The sequence below is a fragment of the Leuciscus leuciscus genome, assembly GCF_965113295.1.
Source record: "Leuciscus leuciscus genome assembly, chromosome: 17".
NCBI lineage: Eukaryota > Metazoa > Chordata > Actinopteri > Cypriniformes > Leuciscidae > Leuciscus > Leuciscus leuciscus.
The window spans coordinates 12,673,984-12,691,156 of record NC_138741.1 but is presented as its reverse complement, the minus strand read 5'-3'; the positions used below and the strand labels follow the sequence as shown (position 1 = coordinate 12,691,156).

Genomic DNA, 17,173 nt, shown 5'->3' with positions numbered 1-17,173 from the left:
CTTTTACTCAAGTAAAATTGAAAATGATTTTATTGGAGTAAAATTTGATTAGGGTATCTGTACTTTTTTCAGGCATGCAACAGCAGTAAACAATCAGAAATTGGATGTAGTTTTAAGATTAGTTCTAAGATTTAATCAAATGTAAAATAAAGACATTTAAACAACTGGCATGCATCATTATCAATATCATTACATTGTTTTCTTATTTTAGTATAAATTCCGTACTAATATATTGTACTTTGACATTCCTGTACACTATCCAACTGCTCACAAATCCTTCTGGACAAGAGAAGGCGGCCTACAGGGTCAAAGTTCATTGCTCATTCAGTGTACTCCACAAGAAAATGGATGCCAGCATGATGCAAGACAGCTCACACTGTTCCTCCATCACAACTTTCACAAAGCAACAGAGAAAGCACTGTAAGAGCGCAGCATGCTCCCAGCAAACAACCAACTAGCTGGCTGTATCATACTGTGCCACATTGTTGTTTTAAGTCATTAAACAATGACACATCCTTCACTTAACCCAAACTATTTAATGTGTATTTCTTCTCCAAACCCTGCATTGATGAAAGCTTATCAGGTGTCTTGGAGTTCTATATCAGAACAGTGTGACATATTCTATTCTATTCTATTCTATTCTATTCTATTCTATTCTATTCTATTCTATTCTATTCTATTCTATTCTATTCTATTCTACGAAGAAAAATACTAAGAAGCTTTAATGAACACCTCCAGAACTACACAGCAACATATAACATTACCACAGAAAAGAGAACAAAGAAAACAGAGGGCTTAAATACACTACATATAAATAACGAAACATGGAACAGGTGTGTAACAAATCAGAAACCATGGAAACAACCTACGAACTAGAAATCAGGCAAAACAGTGACAGGGAAACTATGATAAAGAAACTATGAACTAAATAATGAGACATATTACAGTGACATATTCAGTGCACTATTTAACTGGCCTTAATCTTTGAATTTAGGGGCTGTTTACACCTGGCCACTTCATGCGTTTTCTAAGATCTGATTTATCAAAACGATTCCATTTACACCTGGTCACATAAATGTGTTTTTGCGAAACGGATTTAAATCCGATCTTCAATTCCCGCGCTATATGCAGATTTAATGGAGTGCACGTCACGAGAGCAACAGATATGAGCTGCATTTTATTGATCATCAGCTAAAATTTCAAAGACCGCAATAAAAGAGAGCGGCAACAGCCCTGGTAAGATCATTTCGTTTCTTAAGAATTTACTTTTAATGATGATGATTGTGTGTTAAGCGTCTGCGACTTACTTTCACTTTGATTTGCGAGAGTTTGCACGTTGGCTTAATGAATAGATGCTCAGCTTCTCATCTGCGGTGATACCTGTTCCAGTAGCGTCGTCATATCTGGCTATAACATTACATATAGCCTATAACACGCTCTCACACGTTTATTTTTTTAGCATTTTTGGGAGGAGTACAATTTACATATGTGGTTTCAACAACCAGATGCATTTACACTTGTCCAGTTTCGTCAGGAATGCGGCCCAGACCACCTCCTGAAGTGGTTTGAGCGATCTGATTCAAATCCGTCTCGAATGCGTTTCGGAGGGCATTTACACCTGGTCTTTTCACGATCGGATAGCTATCCGATCTGAGAAAACGCATGAAGTGGCCAGGTGTAAACAGCCCCTAACACTGCTAAATTTATTGACAAGAACAATAAAATATTCATGAACAGTTAAGCCCCTTTCAGCTAATATGGACTTACAAAAGGCCAAACCACACAACCTTGTTAAGAAAATGTTAAATAAGGATGCACATAGCAGATTAAAAAGATATTCTAGGAAAAATAAATAAATCGAAGACTTTTTAAACGAACGACCCTGACTTTTTGCTACATGTGTAGTGAGTTGATAAGCATCGTATACTGTGGGTATTTTTAGTTGTAACTGAACCTTTAGTGCACTATACTTGTGTCTTGATGCTCGATTCTCATTCTGCGTTTGCATCAGCTCAACTAAGCTCAAATTCTTAGTGCTTTTGTTTGGCGCTCATATCTCAAAGAACACGGCTACAAAGATTCTTATCAAAAGCGCAATGCACCAGAACATATGGCAAAAACAGCATCGGCTTTATAATCCAGGGACTTATTTCTTCATTGAACCACATGACTCCCTGAATATGTTCTCTAAAGCATGTGCACAAATTGGTTTAAAAAAGCAAGCCTGCAGGATGAGGCCTTGCACTGTAACTGTATGTTAATGGTGTCACTGCTAAAGCATTAATAGAAATATCACAGGAAACATTCTATCATCATTTATTCTCCCTGATGTCATTCTAAACCTGAATGGCTTTCTCTCCTCTGCTGAAGGCAAATAATTAACAAACAATCGAGTTCTGTGGAGATAAATAAAGAATTTAAAATATATATATAGCTGGAAAATATATGGCAATGCAAACAGCGGACGCTTCTGTAAACTTCTGTGTATGTAAAGACAAAATGGTATCAGCATGCACATGTGCCTCAAAAGTCTGCATCTGTGTATAATACATTCAGGTACATGCACTTTTGTATTTTGTACACTCTCATATGTCAGAGTAGTGAAGCCAGCATGGTGTGATTTTGCTGCGATGTCTCTGTAGTTGGACACATACTGGGAGACAGATAGCGACAGAATGAACAGCCCGACCTGTGGTCGTCCTGCCGCAGCCTCTGTCCTCGGGGTGCGCTGACAGGAGACAGGCATGACTCATTCATCAGAAGTAGGAAAAAAAAAAAAACATTAGAGTTTTGAAATAGTGGCAACCGCCAGTTTTTCTGCACGGTGTCCAAGATAACTCCCTATGGTATTCATACAGTACACATTTAGCACCTTTTCCCTTCCAACTTCATTTATTTTGTGTCACATCGCACGGCGGCCCAGTTGGTTTCTACAGACGTTTGGCAATACCTTTATGAGCTTATTAAGAAGGCCTATTAATGGTGCCAAATTCAGTTGCAGTTTATTCCATTTGGATCTGTGCATGGTATTTTATATTTCTTTGTTTATTTCCAAGCGGATTACTGTAAGTGTCTTTCGTGCATCAATTATTGAGATGGTGTGATACAGATTTCCTCCTCTCACTTTCAAAGGCTGCAATAGTTCTCATTATAAGCAGCGAGTCGGTTTCCATTAAGTATTTATGAACCAGGAATAAACTGGGTAAATCTTGTGCTTTGTACAGGCTCTAGATGATTTCTCAAAATGTAGGAAAGTGTCCCCGTTCTTTCTCTCTGTTTCTCAGCCTAACACCCTGGCAGCTCAGAGAAATGCAGCTAATCACAATGGCTACATTCACACAGCAACAGAATATGGCTGTTTTAGAGTGATAAATATTACTGCGTTCACACAAAGTTTGTTATCAGCAAGAGTGACAATTGCATTTTATTATCGAACTGGCTAACGTACATTTTTAGGATTCACATGCATCCAAGGTCAAAAAACACATTGCACATCACCTGATTCCTCAAAGTGTCTGAAACGGTTTGGAGGAAGATTGGTCTCTATAAACTCTTCCATTCCACAAGCCTACTCTGCTCTGATTGGTCGGATGGCCCAGTCCGTTGTGATTGGTCTACCACTTACAGATTGTGTTGTGTTTGAAACGAAACTCCCATTACCATATCTAAATTTATTCAGTAACAATGGTATCAATTTACCAAAACATTGGAAGAATAGTTCAACCTGGACCAGTAAAATGATGGGAACACAACAAAAGTTTGGAGTAATACTGCTGTGGTAACATTGAAAAAATTTATTTCTAAAATCTCTTCACATCCTCATCTTTTGGAAGTGTATACAAAGAAAATTAGCTTTTGTAGCGTTTTCTCGTTATGTCAACAATACAAACCAACTAAAGTGTTTGGGTGTTAAAGGTCAAAGTAGACGATGACCAATGTTGACCATAGGCTTGCATTATGCAAATTGTTTAAAAATCTACGCAGATGTGTAACTGAAGAGAGACTGGATTTGCAGACGACTCGTTTTGGCAGTTCAGAATCGATTTGTTCTTTTAGTAGACCATAACTTTATTTGTTGTGCACTTTGATGTTTAAAACTTTGCAGACATTTTACATTCACAAACAGCTTTACACACTACATGAAAGGTAATATTAGAAAAAAAAGCATAATAGGGACCTTTTAATAAGTTCATTTTAATCATCTTTTGACATTTTTATCAAATCAAATTGATTTATGTATTTTAATCAAACAGGATGGAATGTAAAAAAAAAAATACATCACAGAATTCAAGCTAATACTTACTAATGTTTGTGCTGCTGTCCCAACATGATGATGTCCCTTCTTGGAGATTCATGTTGTCAGGATTATGTTTTATTTAGTTGTCTTTTCGTTCCCTGTGTTTGTTTCTTGTGCTTCAGTCCAGTTTAGCCTTGATTGTTTCCTAGTTTGTCTCCTTGGTTACTTATGAAGTTCAGCTGTCGATCATTAGTTTTACTTGTCACTTCTGTGTAAGTACTCCTTCTTTTGTTCAGTTCTTTGTTGGTGATTGTCAGTATTTAATGTGCAAAGGTTTTGTGTTCTTGTGAGATTTTCCTGCGTAACTCTATTTTGTGGATTAAAGCTTTATTGGACTAAATTCCTGCGTTCTCGTTTTGGATGGCATCACCACACGTGACACATGCCAGTTAAAAGGATATTACGAAAAATAAACAGGATGAAAATCAATATAGGGGGCCCACTAGGGGGCCTCAGAAAACTTCTAAGGGGGCCGCAGGATGTTTATGGAATCACAAAATTAATTGTGGTTAATTTAATATCAATTCTCCCATTTCTGTTAACAAAAAAGCCATGATTACAGCAGAAATACTGGAAATATTATTATTCTACATAGAAGGGGGCCTTCAAATATTGGGTTTAACAACAGGAGGGCTTAAGCAGTATAAAGTATACAGAAAAAAAAAAATATATTACTATTTCCATAGTGAAATGTTTTGTTTGAAATATTGATCAAAGATTTCTTAATGAACTTCAAGTTTTTGGGAGTTATATTTATGTTCACCTACTTGATAAGTGATAAAAAAACTAAACTTGGGCTGGGTTTCCCGAAACCTTCTTAACGCTACGTCGTTCTTAAGTTACACCTTAAGCTGTACCTTATCGTTAATACGTGTTTCCCGAAACGTTCTTAGTTAAGTATACCTTCTGTAAGTCATATGTTCAGAAGGTTGGTCTGGACCACTCTTAGCTTTACCTTATCACCGTTGCAGGTCTATACGAATATAATTCTGAAGTTTTAAAGGGGACATACCATGCTAAATCCACTTTTTTAGCCCTTAAATGCATTTTGTTGTATATTTGGAGTGTTTAGAAGTACAGAAAAGTTGAAATTATTCTCTTCAGGTGCTTCGTTGATATCTTTATATTCTGTTTTGGTCATATTTTTCAACCTGTTCCGATTTTTCTGTTCTCTATGACGTTTTTTGAACTATTACGTCACAGTATTTGCAGCGGAACTGCCAAATAAGGACATTGACTTCCGGCCCAACACTTCCAGCAATCCGCCATTTTTATTTCTCGCTGCAATTTTGTAGTCCAAGCTAAAGGATGCAGAAGTTACGAGAGGGTAAGTTAAAATGTTCGGTTGTTGGATGTAGTAACCCACACGCTTCATTACACCGTCTAATGTAGATGAACAGCGCGCTAGTGACAGGGCGCATGTTTAACTGAAAGAACGAGCAGAGAGAGAGACACGGTCGCGCGCGCGCACTCTCTCTCTTCAGAGCCAGGCGAAAGTGTAAACAAGACTTCATCGTCTCCAAACTAGACTCTGTCTTGCTCTCTCTCCCTCGCACATATTAATCAAAATAAATCGACACGGTGGTAAAAGGTCGGAAGACCAAAGTTTCATGTGTGAATACAGTAACACACCATTGCGATACATACATCCACATGAAGACGTTGTTCTGCAGGTTCGTCGTCTTCATTTTCATCTTGCTCCGGCTCCGACTCTGGCTCGAACATGTAAGGCTGGCTGGACAAGTCTTCCGTTGTTGACATTTTGTTAATAACGTGTGAATAAAACGTTTCTGTGCCGCTAGATAATCGTATATCTGCTATCAAACTACAAAAATGGCCTAACGGGGTGGAGTTGAACCGAGTGTCACCGCTACAACCTGGAGAGGGGGCGGGGTATGAAGTGTCTCAATTGTATTTAAAGAGACCGCACCAAAACGAGTTGCTCTCAGACGCACATCAGAAAAGGGGTAGAAAAGGGGCCTGTGGAGCTATAATAATGAGGAATTCAGACCCAAGCATTGCAGTTCCGCTTTATATAGACCACAAATGTATGATTTATATGTAAAAAGGAACGATTTAAAAGCATGATATGTCTCCTTTAATACACCCAGACAGTGTTCAGTTAGGTTAATTCAAGTGTTTTCATGCAAAGAATAAAATTGTCATTACACTGATTGTTGTTAGAATTTTAATTATATTATTATATATATTATATTATTAATGTAATAAAAGAGCGCTTTTAAAGGCCAGTGAAAGCATAGGCTACTGTCAGTTAAGTCCTATTCGGACGCAAATTTTTTCTCATGGGCTCGTCCGGTATTTTAAACATTTACAAGTGTAAGTCGGTGATTTTAGTGCCGTCTGAATCCATAATATCAGTGTTTTTTCTCACCCAACCCGCATAAAAATCCCTGGCCAAATTAGTACCTACTGTTTTTTGACAAACAGGTCGTGTGCTAATTTAATTGCCGTCTGAATCCAAATCTCTGAGTTTACAAGAAGAGATTCAAAATTCACTGTTTAAATCCTTTTTGATCACTGCCGAGCACCGTACGTAGGATTTACACTTTTATTACTGAAATGCTGGAAAGTATTTACAAGAACAATATTTCATCGCAGCTCCACCTCAGCGAACAAAAATGGGAAAGAGAAGAAAGCACTTAAAAATTTGAAATGGTTATCATCGCAGCAATATATGATACAATTTTAAAATATGTAGGCTTGGCTATTATAGGCTATTATAGTTTGGATTATTTTTTTATAATATCCCATGAGTCCTAATAAATGCAATTTCAACTATTTCTGAAGTGCTTCTTTTTATAAAAGAACACCGCTTTTTCACATAATGCAGTGAAGCAGCCCCTGCACGAGAGAATAATTGATTCTCGAGCCATCGATATCAACCAATTCAGCACCATCGCCACGGACAGCACCGGGTAACGTCGCACGTAAGAAGGTATATCTTAAGCAGCTTCCTAAGGCATGGTTCGGGGAACACGCCTAGCAATGGTATACCTCCAGTTAAGTTATAACTGACCCTTAAGAGTCTTCGTAGCGCGCTAAGAGACAACGTTATCGGGAAACTCAGCCATGTTTAATAATTCTAAAATATTAAGCTATACAGTGGGGTCCATATGTCTGGGACCACTAGTGAAAATGCTCCTGTTGCTTTAGTATATATTTTTTTAATTCATAATAAAAAAAAAAAAAGATTTGGAGACTTTTAAAGTGAAAAGTCTGAATAAAAAAGTACAATACTGTCAGAATTTGACACACCTTTTGTATTATTATTAGTTATTTTTCTTTCTTTATTTTAAAGAACATTTGGACCTCTATAAATATGATAAAAATTAATCATACTGTATAGTAGGAAGATTCTTGCAGTTGGATGCCGGTGCTCACTGGTGCTGAACACTGCGTGCTCCACTCAGCACTAATGAGCAGATCAGTTCTTCACTACCAAACAGAGGAGAGGAAACAGAAGACAAGAGGAAGTCTGATTGTCTGATTGCCAAAAATCTCATTTCCTGCCCTGAGCTGGGAGAGCGGCCAGTGAGGAAGTGCTGATTGTGATGCCTATTGCTGGCATAGTGGACTGTATAAGTTCACTCTGCGGCTGCCTTTACAAGGCTGCAAGTACAATGTGGCCATTAGTCACATGACGGGCCTGTCCTTCAGCACAACCTTGGCCTGACCTGTCCACGCAGCACCACATGAATTCAGACATGGACACAAGAGAGTATAGCGGTATAGTTTGAATAAGAAGTGGCAGAGAGACCCGGCAATGTGCACACCAGGGAAGGACAACGGAGCCACTCAAGCAAAAATTACAGACAAAGCTTGAGAATAATCCACTATAGCTTCTGTAAAACCCTCAGAAATGATCCAACTGATCTCTCGCACCAGCCTCCGCTCACTCGGATAAAAACCTTTAGGACTCCTTCTAAAATCAATTGTGATCTCTTGACTCGTACTAGAACATTATTTGACATTGTTGTCCAAGACTGAACTTTATTAAAATTTTTCCCTGTGGTAATATTTGTGGCATCTGACGTTTGTACCCTGTCATTGACTCAAGCACACAACTAAATGTTTGTATACCTATATAAAGGATAACATCAGTGTTACTGTGATTAAATATTTAGCTCCATGTTTACTGCCCCCTGAGTTTGACTGTATGTTTGTGTTTGTGTGTGTATGTTTCTGCATTACCGAGAAGCAGTGAAGCAAATAATTGAGCAAGAACCAGGGTCACTTACTGTATATTTGATGTTAACAACTGGGAGTTATTTTAACATTCGCCTATTCATAATCACAACGGTTTATTAAAAATCAATTTCAAATTAAATTCCTGTGAATTTACTGGAAGCCAAAAGGATTGTTCACACAAAAATGAACATTTATTTACTCAACCTCATGTTGTTCCAAACCCATATGCAAAATATCTCCTAATGTTCCCTGTAATGACAATGTTCAATCTGCTCTTTTCCAAAACATTTCAGCAAAAAGGTTTAGAATGACATTCATCATGTTTTTGGCTGAACTATTCAGTTTTTGTTTTGTTTTGCCAAAGTATATATTAAAGTTCATAAATTGCTGCTCTTTTTGATGAACATTCGATTATTATTATTATTATTATTATTATTATTCACCATAAAGGTTTGGAATGACAAGATTTTGGGGGTGAATTATTCCTTTAAAAGACTTTTTGATAAAATTATGCACAGTATTAATATTATTATTATTTAATTTCTTTACAAAAACATTTGTAGAAACAGAATACAGACATGATAATATAATATAATATAATATAATATACTATAATATAGACTATCATCATTTTTTTCTATAGTAAGATTTTCATTTTATGATGAAATATAGAGATTTTCTATTTGCTTTGAATGAGTATCAAGTATGAATTGAACTGATAATCAGCATTTGTTGTTGCAAAACCCTATCTGGGTCAACAGAAAACAAAAGATAATTTCTTAGAATACATGACAACCGTAAGACATTATGAAGGTAAAAGAGTAGCAAAACTCTAGAACATGTAGATGTGAATTTGAAAACTTGTACAATAAATATTTGTACTTGTACGCAAAATTTTACACTCACAGCTCAGATGTGAAAACCTGTCAAATACAAATCTGAAGATGAATGTTTAATTCATACTCACAGACAATAGTCACAAACCTGTATTCTGAATTTGAAGTTGCAGACAAGGAGTCACAAATGTGTAAAATGTCATTCACAGAAATCCAATGACAGACACAAACTTCAAGTTACTTCAAGTTTGTGTCTCATTGTATTTCTGTGAATGACATTTTACACATTTGTGACTACTTTTCTGCGACAACTGCAAGTGCAAATTTCAACATTCAACTTCAGATTTGTATTTTACAGGTTTTCACAGGAACTTATACAATAAATATTGTACAGGAGTGTACATTTTAGTGTGCAAGTACAAATATTTATTGTACAAGTTCTCAAATTCACATCTACATGCTCTCGAGTTTTGCTTCTCTTTTACCGTCATAAGACATCCTCTTTATTTTGAGCCAGGTTTTCAGATTCTGCAGTTGTTTACTGTGCATTGTTTACCAGGCACCCATATGTTTCATTCCCTCCTGTCGGTAGTGTACACAAGGTAACTGCTCAGGTTTGTCCTGTGATTAATTGCTGAGTGTAGTATAGCTCAACCTGGAGCAGGAACACACTGTTGTTCCATTCTCTTTCACCCTCAGAGATTCTGCCGAGAATCGCTGCGCTTTCACAACTTCTGTAAATAGACAAACCAAACACTGCAGCTTCTAAATATATCATGCCAGAGAAGTTTTTCTGATCATTTGTGAAAATCCAGGGCAGACTTGAAAATGATATGCAGATCGCTTTGTCTCTGTGGGGTTTAGTCTGTTTTTGGCGCGCACTGTTGTCACAGTACATCTGTTTTGGGAAAAAGTCCTTGGTTTTTAAGGTTTGTTTATGTAGATATGTGATAAAGCACTATTGTATTTTTTAAAACGTTAAAATTCAATGCATAGCAGAATTATTTGGGTTATCCAATACAAAACTTTGGATTTTTGCAAGACTTCTGTCTTATAAGAAGTAGGCATTCCTTACCGCAAACCAAATAAACCCTCAGTGTAAGGACGTAGATAAAACATAATTGACTGCCATGCTGCAGTTTGGTCAGAGAGATCTTTTTTCGCACAAATCTAAATAAATGGATATAATTGATGAGTCAAACAGCATTGATTTCCAATACGCTCATTTGCATTGCAGGAAAGTCAAAAGAAGAGAGAAATGGGGCAGTTGTGTGTGATTGGTTTGTCTGTCTCTGTTCTTTACACTGAATGATTTCATTTAGATCAGATTAAAGCTGCCTCTGACGGTTAATCTGGGAGTTTAGCCACTGCAATCATCAGGAATCATCTGATTGTCATGGGATTATGACTTTAGAGAGATGACGAGGTCAGACGGCTGTGCGAGGACATTCAAACCTATACATAGACACATACACTGAGACTGAGCTAAACAGCTTAGTCATGATGTTAGAGGTCAGGACTGAGGTGCTATACGGGCATAACATTTGCTAAGGCAAACAGAACTCAGACATTAAACGGCATTTGCACCTCAATGTACTTTCATAACATTGCAAATTTCTGAGTAAAACTAAAAAAAAAAAATTTATCTATTGGGAATTGATCATTAAAACTGTGTAAAACAATGGTTAAATAATAGCTATTTGGTGATTGGCTAAAATTATCTAATGATATTAAAATACTGTTCAAAACCGTTTGGTTCGGAAATACAGTAATAACAGTCATATTGTGAAATATTATTAAATTATTATTATTACATGTGACTGTCACTTTTGATCAATTTAACCTTTCTGAATAAAAGTATTAATTCCCTATTTTTTTTAAAATGTTTAAAAATGTTTTAAGTAATATTATTGTAACGTGCAGACTTGTTTTAGCTTAATGTTTCATGGACTTTTAGTTTGGTTCCCATTGTTTTCTGTTTTCCCTTTGTTTTCTTGGTTTCTAAGTATATTTGCATTTGTTGTCATAGTGATTCTTTAGTTGATTGATTAGTCCCCATCTGTGCCTTGTTTTCCTCAGTTAACCTGTCTATACTGTATATGGCCCTCATTCTCAGTGTGTGCTTCTGTTCTGTCCAGTGTTCCAGAGTGTTTTGTTATTTTTAATCTATTGTTAATTTAAGTTGACTGTTGCAAAAAGTGATGGGAGAAACAAAGCTTTTCAAAGCTTCAAATGAATTGAAATAATTGCTTCACGAAATGGTTCACTGTTTCGAAGTGTTCGAAACCCTTATCCTGGTGATGCCTGCTGGTCAAAACAGTGTAAATGCAACATAACCCCCCCCAAAATCATTGCAATTGTTTTCTTGAAAGTATAATCTATCAAATGCAACTAACTAATCATCTAATACAATTATAATTATTATGTGTCTGTATAGTATTTGTGACCCTGGATCACAAAACCAGTCACAAGTCGCACACATATATTTATGGCAATAGCTAACAATACACTGTATGGGTCAAAATTATCAATTTTTCTTTTATGCCAAAAATCATAGGCTATTAAGTAAAGATCATGTTCCATGAAGATATTTTGTAAATTTCCTACTGTAAATATATAAAACATGTATTTTTGTGAGTGAATGCAGCACAATAGCGAACATAAATGGACAACTTTAAAGGCGATTTTCTCAATGTTTCGTTTTGTCTGCACCCTCAGATTCCAGATCTTCAAATATTTGTATCTCGGCCTAATATGGTCCTATCCTAACAAACCATACACCAATGGAAAGCTTATTTATTCAGCTCTCATATGATGTATACGTCTCAATTTCATAAAATTGACCCATGTGACTGGTTTTATGGACCAGGGTCACATATGTTCTTTTATCAATTTCCAGGGCTTGTTTTGTTTGTTCTACGAATGGCTCAGCTAAACAGGGAAATAAGAGACCATTAACTAGTATTATTCCTTTTAATTATTCAAATGTCTCATTAAAACATCTACAAAGGTATTAAACTGATCAGAGATCAGGTGAAAACTATAGACACTTATTCAATGGTTCGCTGCTGGGGGGCGATCTCAGTGAATTTGCATGATTCATGGCTTCACAGATATCATCGCCCCCCAGCGATCAACCACTGAAATTTCGAATAATTTCGAAACAGTTATGATGTAACAAAGCCTCATTTTCTGAAATCACGTGACTTTGGCATATGCGCTCCGACCCACTGATTCGAGACACAAGATTTGTAAAGGTTTCAAAGCTTCATGAAGCAGTGTTTCGAAAGCATCCATCACTAGCTGCAAATGATCCTGTTTCTGTAACAGACGTAGGCCAGTAAGAGCTGTGCGTGTAAACCTCACTCCCCTGGCCTCAAGAAGTACCCTATAGCGACTGCGGGTTTTAGTGTCCTTGTTAGCGCACCCGCCTCCCACACCGAAGACCACGGTTCAAATCCCGCTCGGACTGGGTCAAGTAGGACCGATTACATATATGCTCCCTTCCTGCAACCAACCGTAATGATTATAATTTTTGTTATACTATCAAAACGGCCTGTAAGTGATGTTAGCTAAAAGGGAATGTTATTTCAGAGGTGGTTCAAGTTATTACATTTTGATGAAAAATTCTGAAGACAAACTTTGCTTTTGAAAAATGTTGATGCACTAGCGTTTTGAGATCATGAAATGGGCACAATATGATAAAAGGAGATTAATTTAACATAAGTAAATGGAGTCAACTTTGATTTATTGTTGACTTTATTGTGACCCCCATTCAGCCAGTGTAATCTGATTTTATATATGTTCTCTACTCCATATTGTCCTCACCTAAAATGTTCCCCTTTTTTTCTTTTAGTGTGGAGCTAGATTTTAAACTTCAAGAGGACAAACTGCAGCCCTTAATGAAGAGACTGTGTCCTTTAGAAGAGCCGTGCTACCCGTCTCTGCCTTACACACACGAGGTGTTCACCTCCACACCCAAACGCAAGTCCAAGACTGAGACCAAGAAGCACGCTCGATGGAAACTCTGGTTCCTCTAACATATGGATTCAGGGAACCTTAAACCATCAGGCCACCACAACAAGCAAATTCTAGTGGAATTCTGCTTCAATAAATGGATAAACATGGAGAAATGCTCACTGCTAGCCACCGTTTTGGAACATGCATCATGGGGTCCATCGAGTGACTGGATTTTAATAAGGAATAACAGTTGTTTTCTAATCATGACCCTCTGATAAACCCTCTGAGTTTGGGAACTGCTGAATTCACCTGATCTCAAGTTTTCCAAAGGGATTACACAATGATCCTTTGGTTTAAACAAGTTAGCAAGGTAAGAGAGCAGGGATGTTTGTACTGTAAATGCAGTGTGTATGTGTGTGTGTGTGTGTGTGTGTGTGTGTATTGTTTCCCATGTTTAACTCTGATCGTTCTCTCTCCTTTCTACATTTATCCTGTTGTATTTAGGGACCCTGCAGAGGCGACAAGAAACTTCAAAGCTAAATGATAGTTTGCCACAAAACTACTTTGGAGCCGTGCATCAAAGACATCTAATCAGAAAAGCACAAACTTTTGAGAGTTATAAATTAGATTTGATAGCTGATATATACTTCTGTCTCTTTCTTCCTTGCTTTCCTTCTTTCTAAAAGTCTCTCACCTCTTCAATTTTAAATGAAAATTGGTTATCATTCTATGACTAAATAAATAAAAAATTGTAGAGAGCTCTGTAGAGATATTTTTCCTGAAAAACGTTGAGGATGTACAATTAGTATATCAGAAATGGTTAGGCTGTAAATGTATGAATGAAAATGGGTTTACACAGTTGTTTTTAAAAAAAAAGTTAATTTATTTTTTGAAAATACAAACTGTGAATTGTCTTTCAATTATATTTATTTCTGTATCAAATAATGGGCTATAAACATTTGTGAGATGAGAAAAGCATTCACAGAAAAATGTAAATTTGCAGTGTTTCAGGCCTGAATATTTTCTTGGGAATATGACGCTGTATTTACAGCATAAACATACATTTTTCAGTAAATATATTGGTCAGACTCATAAAAATGCTTGAAAATATTACTAAATTGGCTGAAAATTGGTAACACATAATATGTCCCATGATGAAAAAGTATGTTATATGTTATATGTTATATGGTGGAAAGTGCACAACTTCAAAACACAGAACAATAGATACAGGCTCTATAATACACCACTCTGTTCAAGCTGACGTGTCATTTGCTCAATTAAATTTGAATATGATGGCAGCCAATCACTGAAATCTTGTGCTTGTTTGCCCACCTAAAGCAATGTAATGAAACGATCACAAAACACAATTTGGGAAGTATAATAATGCAGGTAACATATAGAGGGCTATGTATATACAATCTGTGCTTAGCATTTATTTAGCTTTAAAAAGTGTTTGTATTTATTCACAAGTCAAATGTCTTCAACACATTCACTACAGTGCCAAACACTGTATTTAGCTGGTAGCCCAAGAACCTTCATACTTGGAGGGCATTTTGATAACTATATGTCATATATTTAAAAGTAATAATAAGTTGGTCACTTCACAATATCTTGTTTAATTGGAGCACAGTACCTGCATAACATATTCTTGTAGCATAACACAGATGCATCATTATACTTTGAGAAAGTGCAATTGATTTATATTGTGCAATATTAAATTTTATACAATTTCTACCCACAGTGCATTTACAATAAAGAAACTGATGCAAAATATTATGACTCGACTGTCCTGTTCCCATGAATGTTCTTTTAGAGTAAGACCATAGAAATGTGGGTTGCTTTGGGATTCTTGCAAAGTGGATTCTGGTGGTGATACTCAATTCAGGAAGATGATTGAATAGTGCTTTGAACAGGACTCAGCTGGAGGACGAGATGGTTGCAACACTTCTCTCTGAAATTGATTGGCTTCAGCTTTGGCGCACACTCCACAGACGTGCTCTGTGATTGGACGGCCTCCAGTAGAACACCTGCTGCCAATATACTGTCACTCACTTTGACTCAAGGGAAGAAACATTCCTCTGAACTCATTCTGCGAACATAACTAACGTAAACATAGTGAATGTAATTCTGCTGACCCATCGAAGGGAAATGACTCCAAATTAATCTCTCAAGACTTTGCATGCACTTATTCTCTGATCAAACAGCCTTATTTTAGTATTGATAACAGTAGCCACTTAAAGGTCCCATGACATGCTACTTTTTGTAGGCTTTAATATAGACCTTAGTGGTCCCTAGTACTGTATCTGAAATCTCTTTCCAAAAATTCAGCCTCGGTGCAGAATTATAGCCACTACAAACCAGTCCCAGAATGAGCTTCCTTCAGACAGGCCGTTTCGGTGTCTGTAGCTTTAAATGATAATGAGGAGGAGAAAGGCGGCGCAAGGTGGAGGGTGGGCGTGGCCTTGACCATCTTGCGCAACGATACCATGCATGTTTGTTTATGTTGGATATATTGCAATGGCACGAAGACACGCAGTCGTTCAAGCATTTCAGTTTGACCCAGAATCTGATCCAGATGGAGAAGCTGCAACTCAGCAGCTCCAGCAGGACGTTTCCGAATGGTAAGTTTAAAATATTATGTTTGGATACGGTACTTTATTCGGATGGTTTACAGTTATTATCATGTAGCTAACGCTAACCTACTGTTGCCTTTTCATGAGAGATCTGTAACGTCTGTCATTTATCTTATTACAATTACATCAAGCTCTGCGATCTTGAAATGCGGATATCGCGCGCGCCATATAACCAACAGGAAAACGGTTATCCAAATAACAAAGACGTGTACAACACTCGCGTTACAGTGTGTGTATTCACACACATAAACTGCATAGCTCATGTGACAGCCACATTCTACGTGTAACAAGCTAGGTAACCATAAACGGTAAAGCAACACACTTATATATCATTAGTTGACTTACTTGTCCGAGGTGTGTAGCTGAGCCAAAGAGAGTGATCCAGACTTTAGTTTCAGACGTTCAGCAAGCCCAGCTTTGTATTGACCCTTCAGTGTTCATTTGTACATCCAATTATTGAGCAATTATTATGCTTTGCTCGCTCAAAAGCCATTATGTCTCTCGTGGACAAACTAAAATCGCGCGCGTGCGCGTTCCTGTTTCCTAGCTCGTTTTCTCATGGGCGAGAAATATCCTCTGGGCGGGCAAAGCAGAGAAAGGGGAGGTAACATTTCTCCTTGTAACGTCATAAAGAGGGGATTCAAGATCAGCCTGATTGAGCCTCCATTTTCTCAAAGGCAGAGAAAGATAGGAAAAGCTCGATTTATACCGATTGAAATTTCTAGAAACTTGGGGACCATATACAGGCTAGGGGAACTCATATTAATGTTAAAAAACCTCAGAAATTGAAAATTTCATGTCATGGGACCTTTAAGATAATGAGCAATGGAAGTCATGACCAAAATGACTTAGAAAACTGATTGCAGTTTTGTCTCCTTGCAATCTTTCCAAACAGATTCACAGAGGAGTCTTGATTACACTTTCTTTTCTTTTTTTTTTACAAAAAAAGAAAACAACCAAAAACGTGAAAGCTTTTCAAGAACAGAAACCTAATTTATCCTCAAAGTCACCATAAAATCAAAATGAACAATTCTTGTTCTTGTATGGAATATTGCCGTAATTATTAGAAATGATTTATCCGTTCACATCATTGTTTGTTTTTTTATACCCCCTTATAATCTTTAATAAAAATAACTTCTCCTCTCACTTACAGCAACATCTCTTTTCTGATGATGTTTACTGGCAGGAGGGCGGGACAACCTGTCACTCACATGACATCACAGCCACAACCATCCAAT

At 37.0% G+C, this 17,173-nt stretch overlaps 1 protein-coding gene across 2 annotated transcripts in view; it reads left to right on the top strand.

The window, feature by feature from the left end:
* The window catches only part of insyn2ab (inhibitory synaptic factor 2Ab), a 67,253-nt gene extending 52,197 nt beyond the window's left edge, over positions 1-15,056 (top strand). Inside the window, exons 4-5 of one of the 2 annotated variants that reach the window (XM_082142705.1) lie at positions 13,199-13,672; positions 13,807-15,056. In XM_082142705.1, the coding sequence (XP_081998831.1) occupies positions 13,199-13,382 (184 nt within the window). In that variant the 3' untranslated portion in view covers positions 13,383-13,672; positions 13,807-15,056. Of the gene's footprint in view, positions 1-13,198; positions 13,673-13,806 lie in introns of those variants that run through there. The other variant, XM_082142706.1, reaches the window with a different exon arrangement.
* Positions 15,057-17,173: the final 2,117 nt, after the last annotated feature.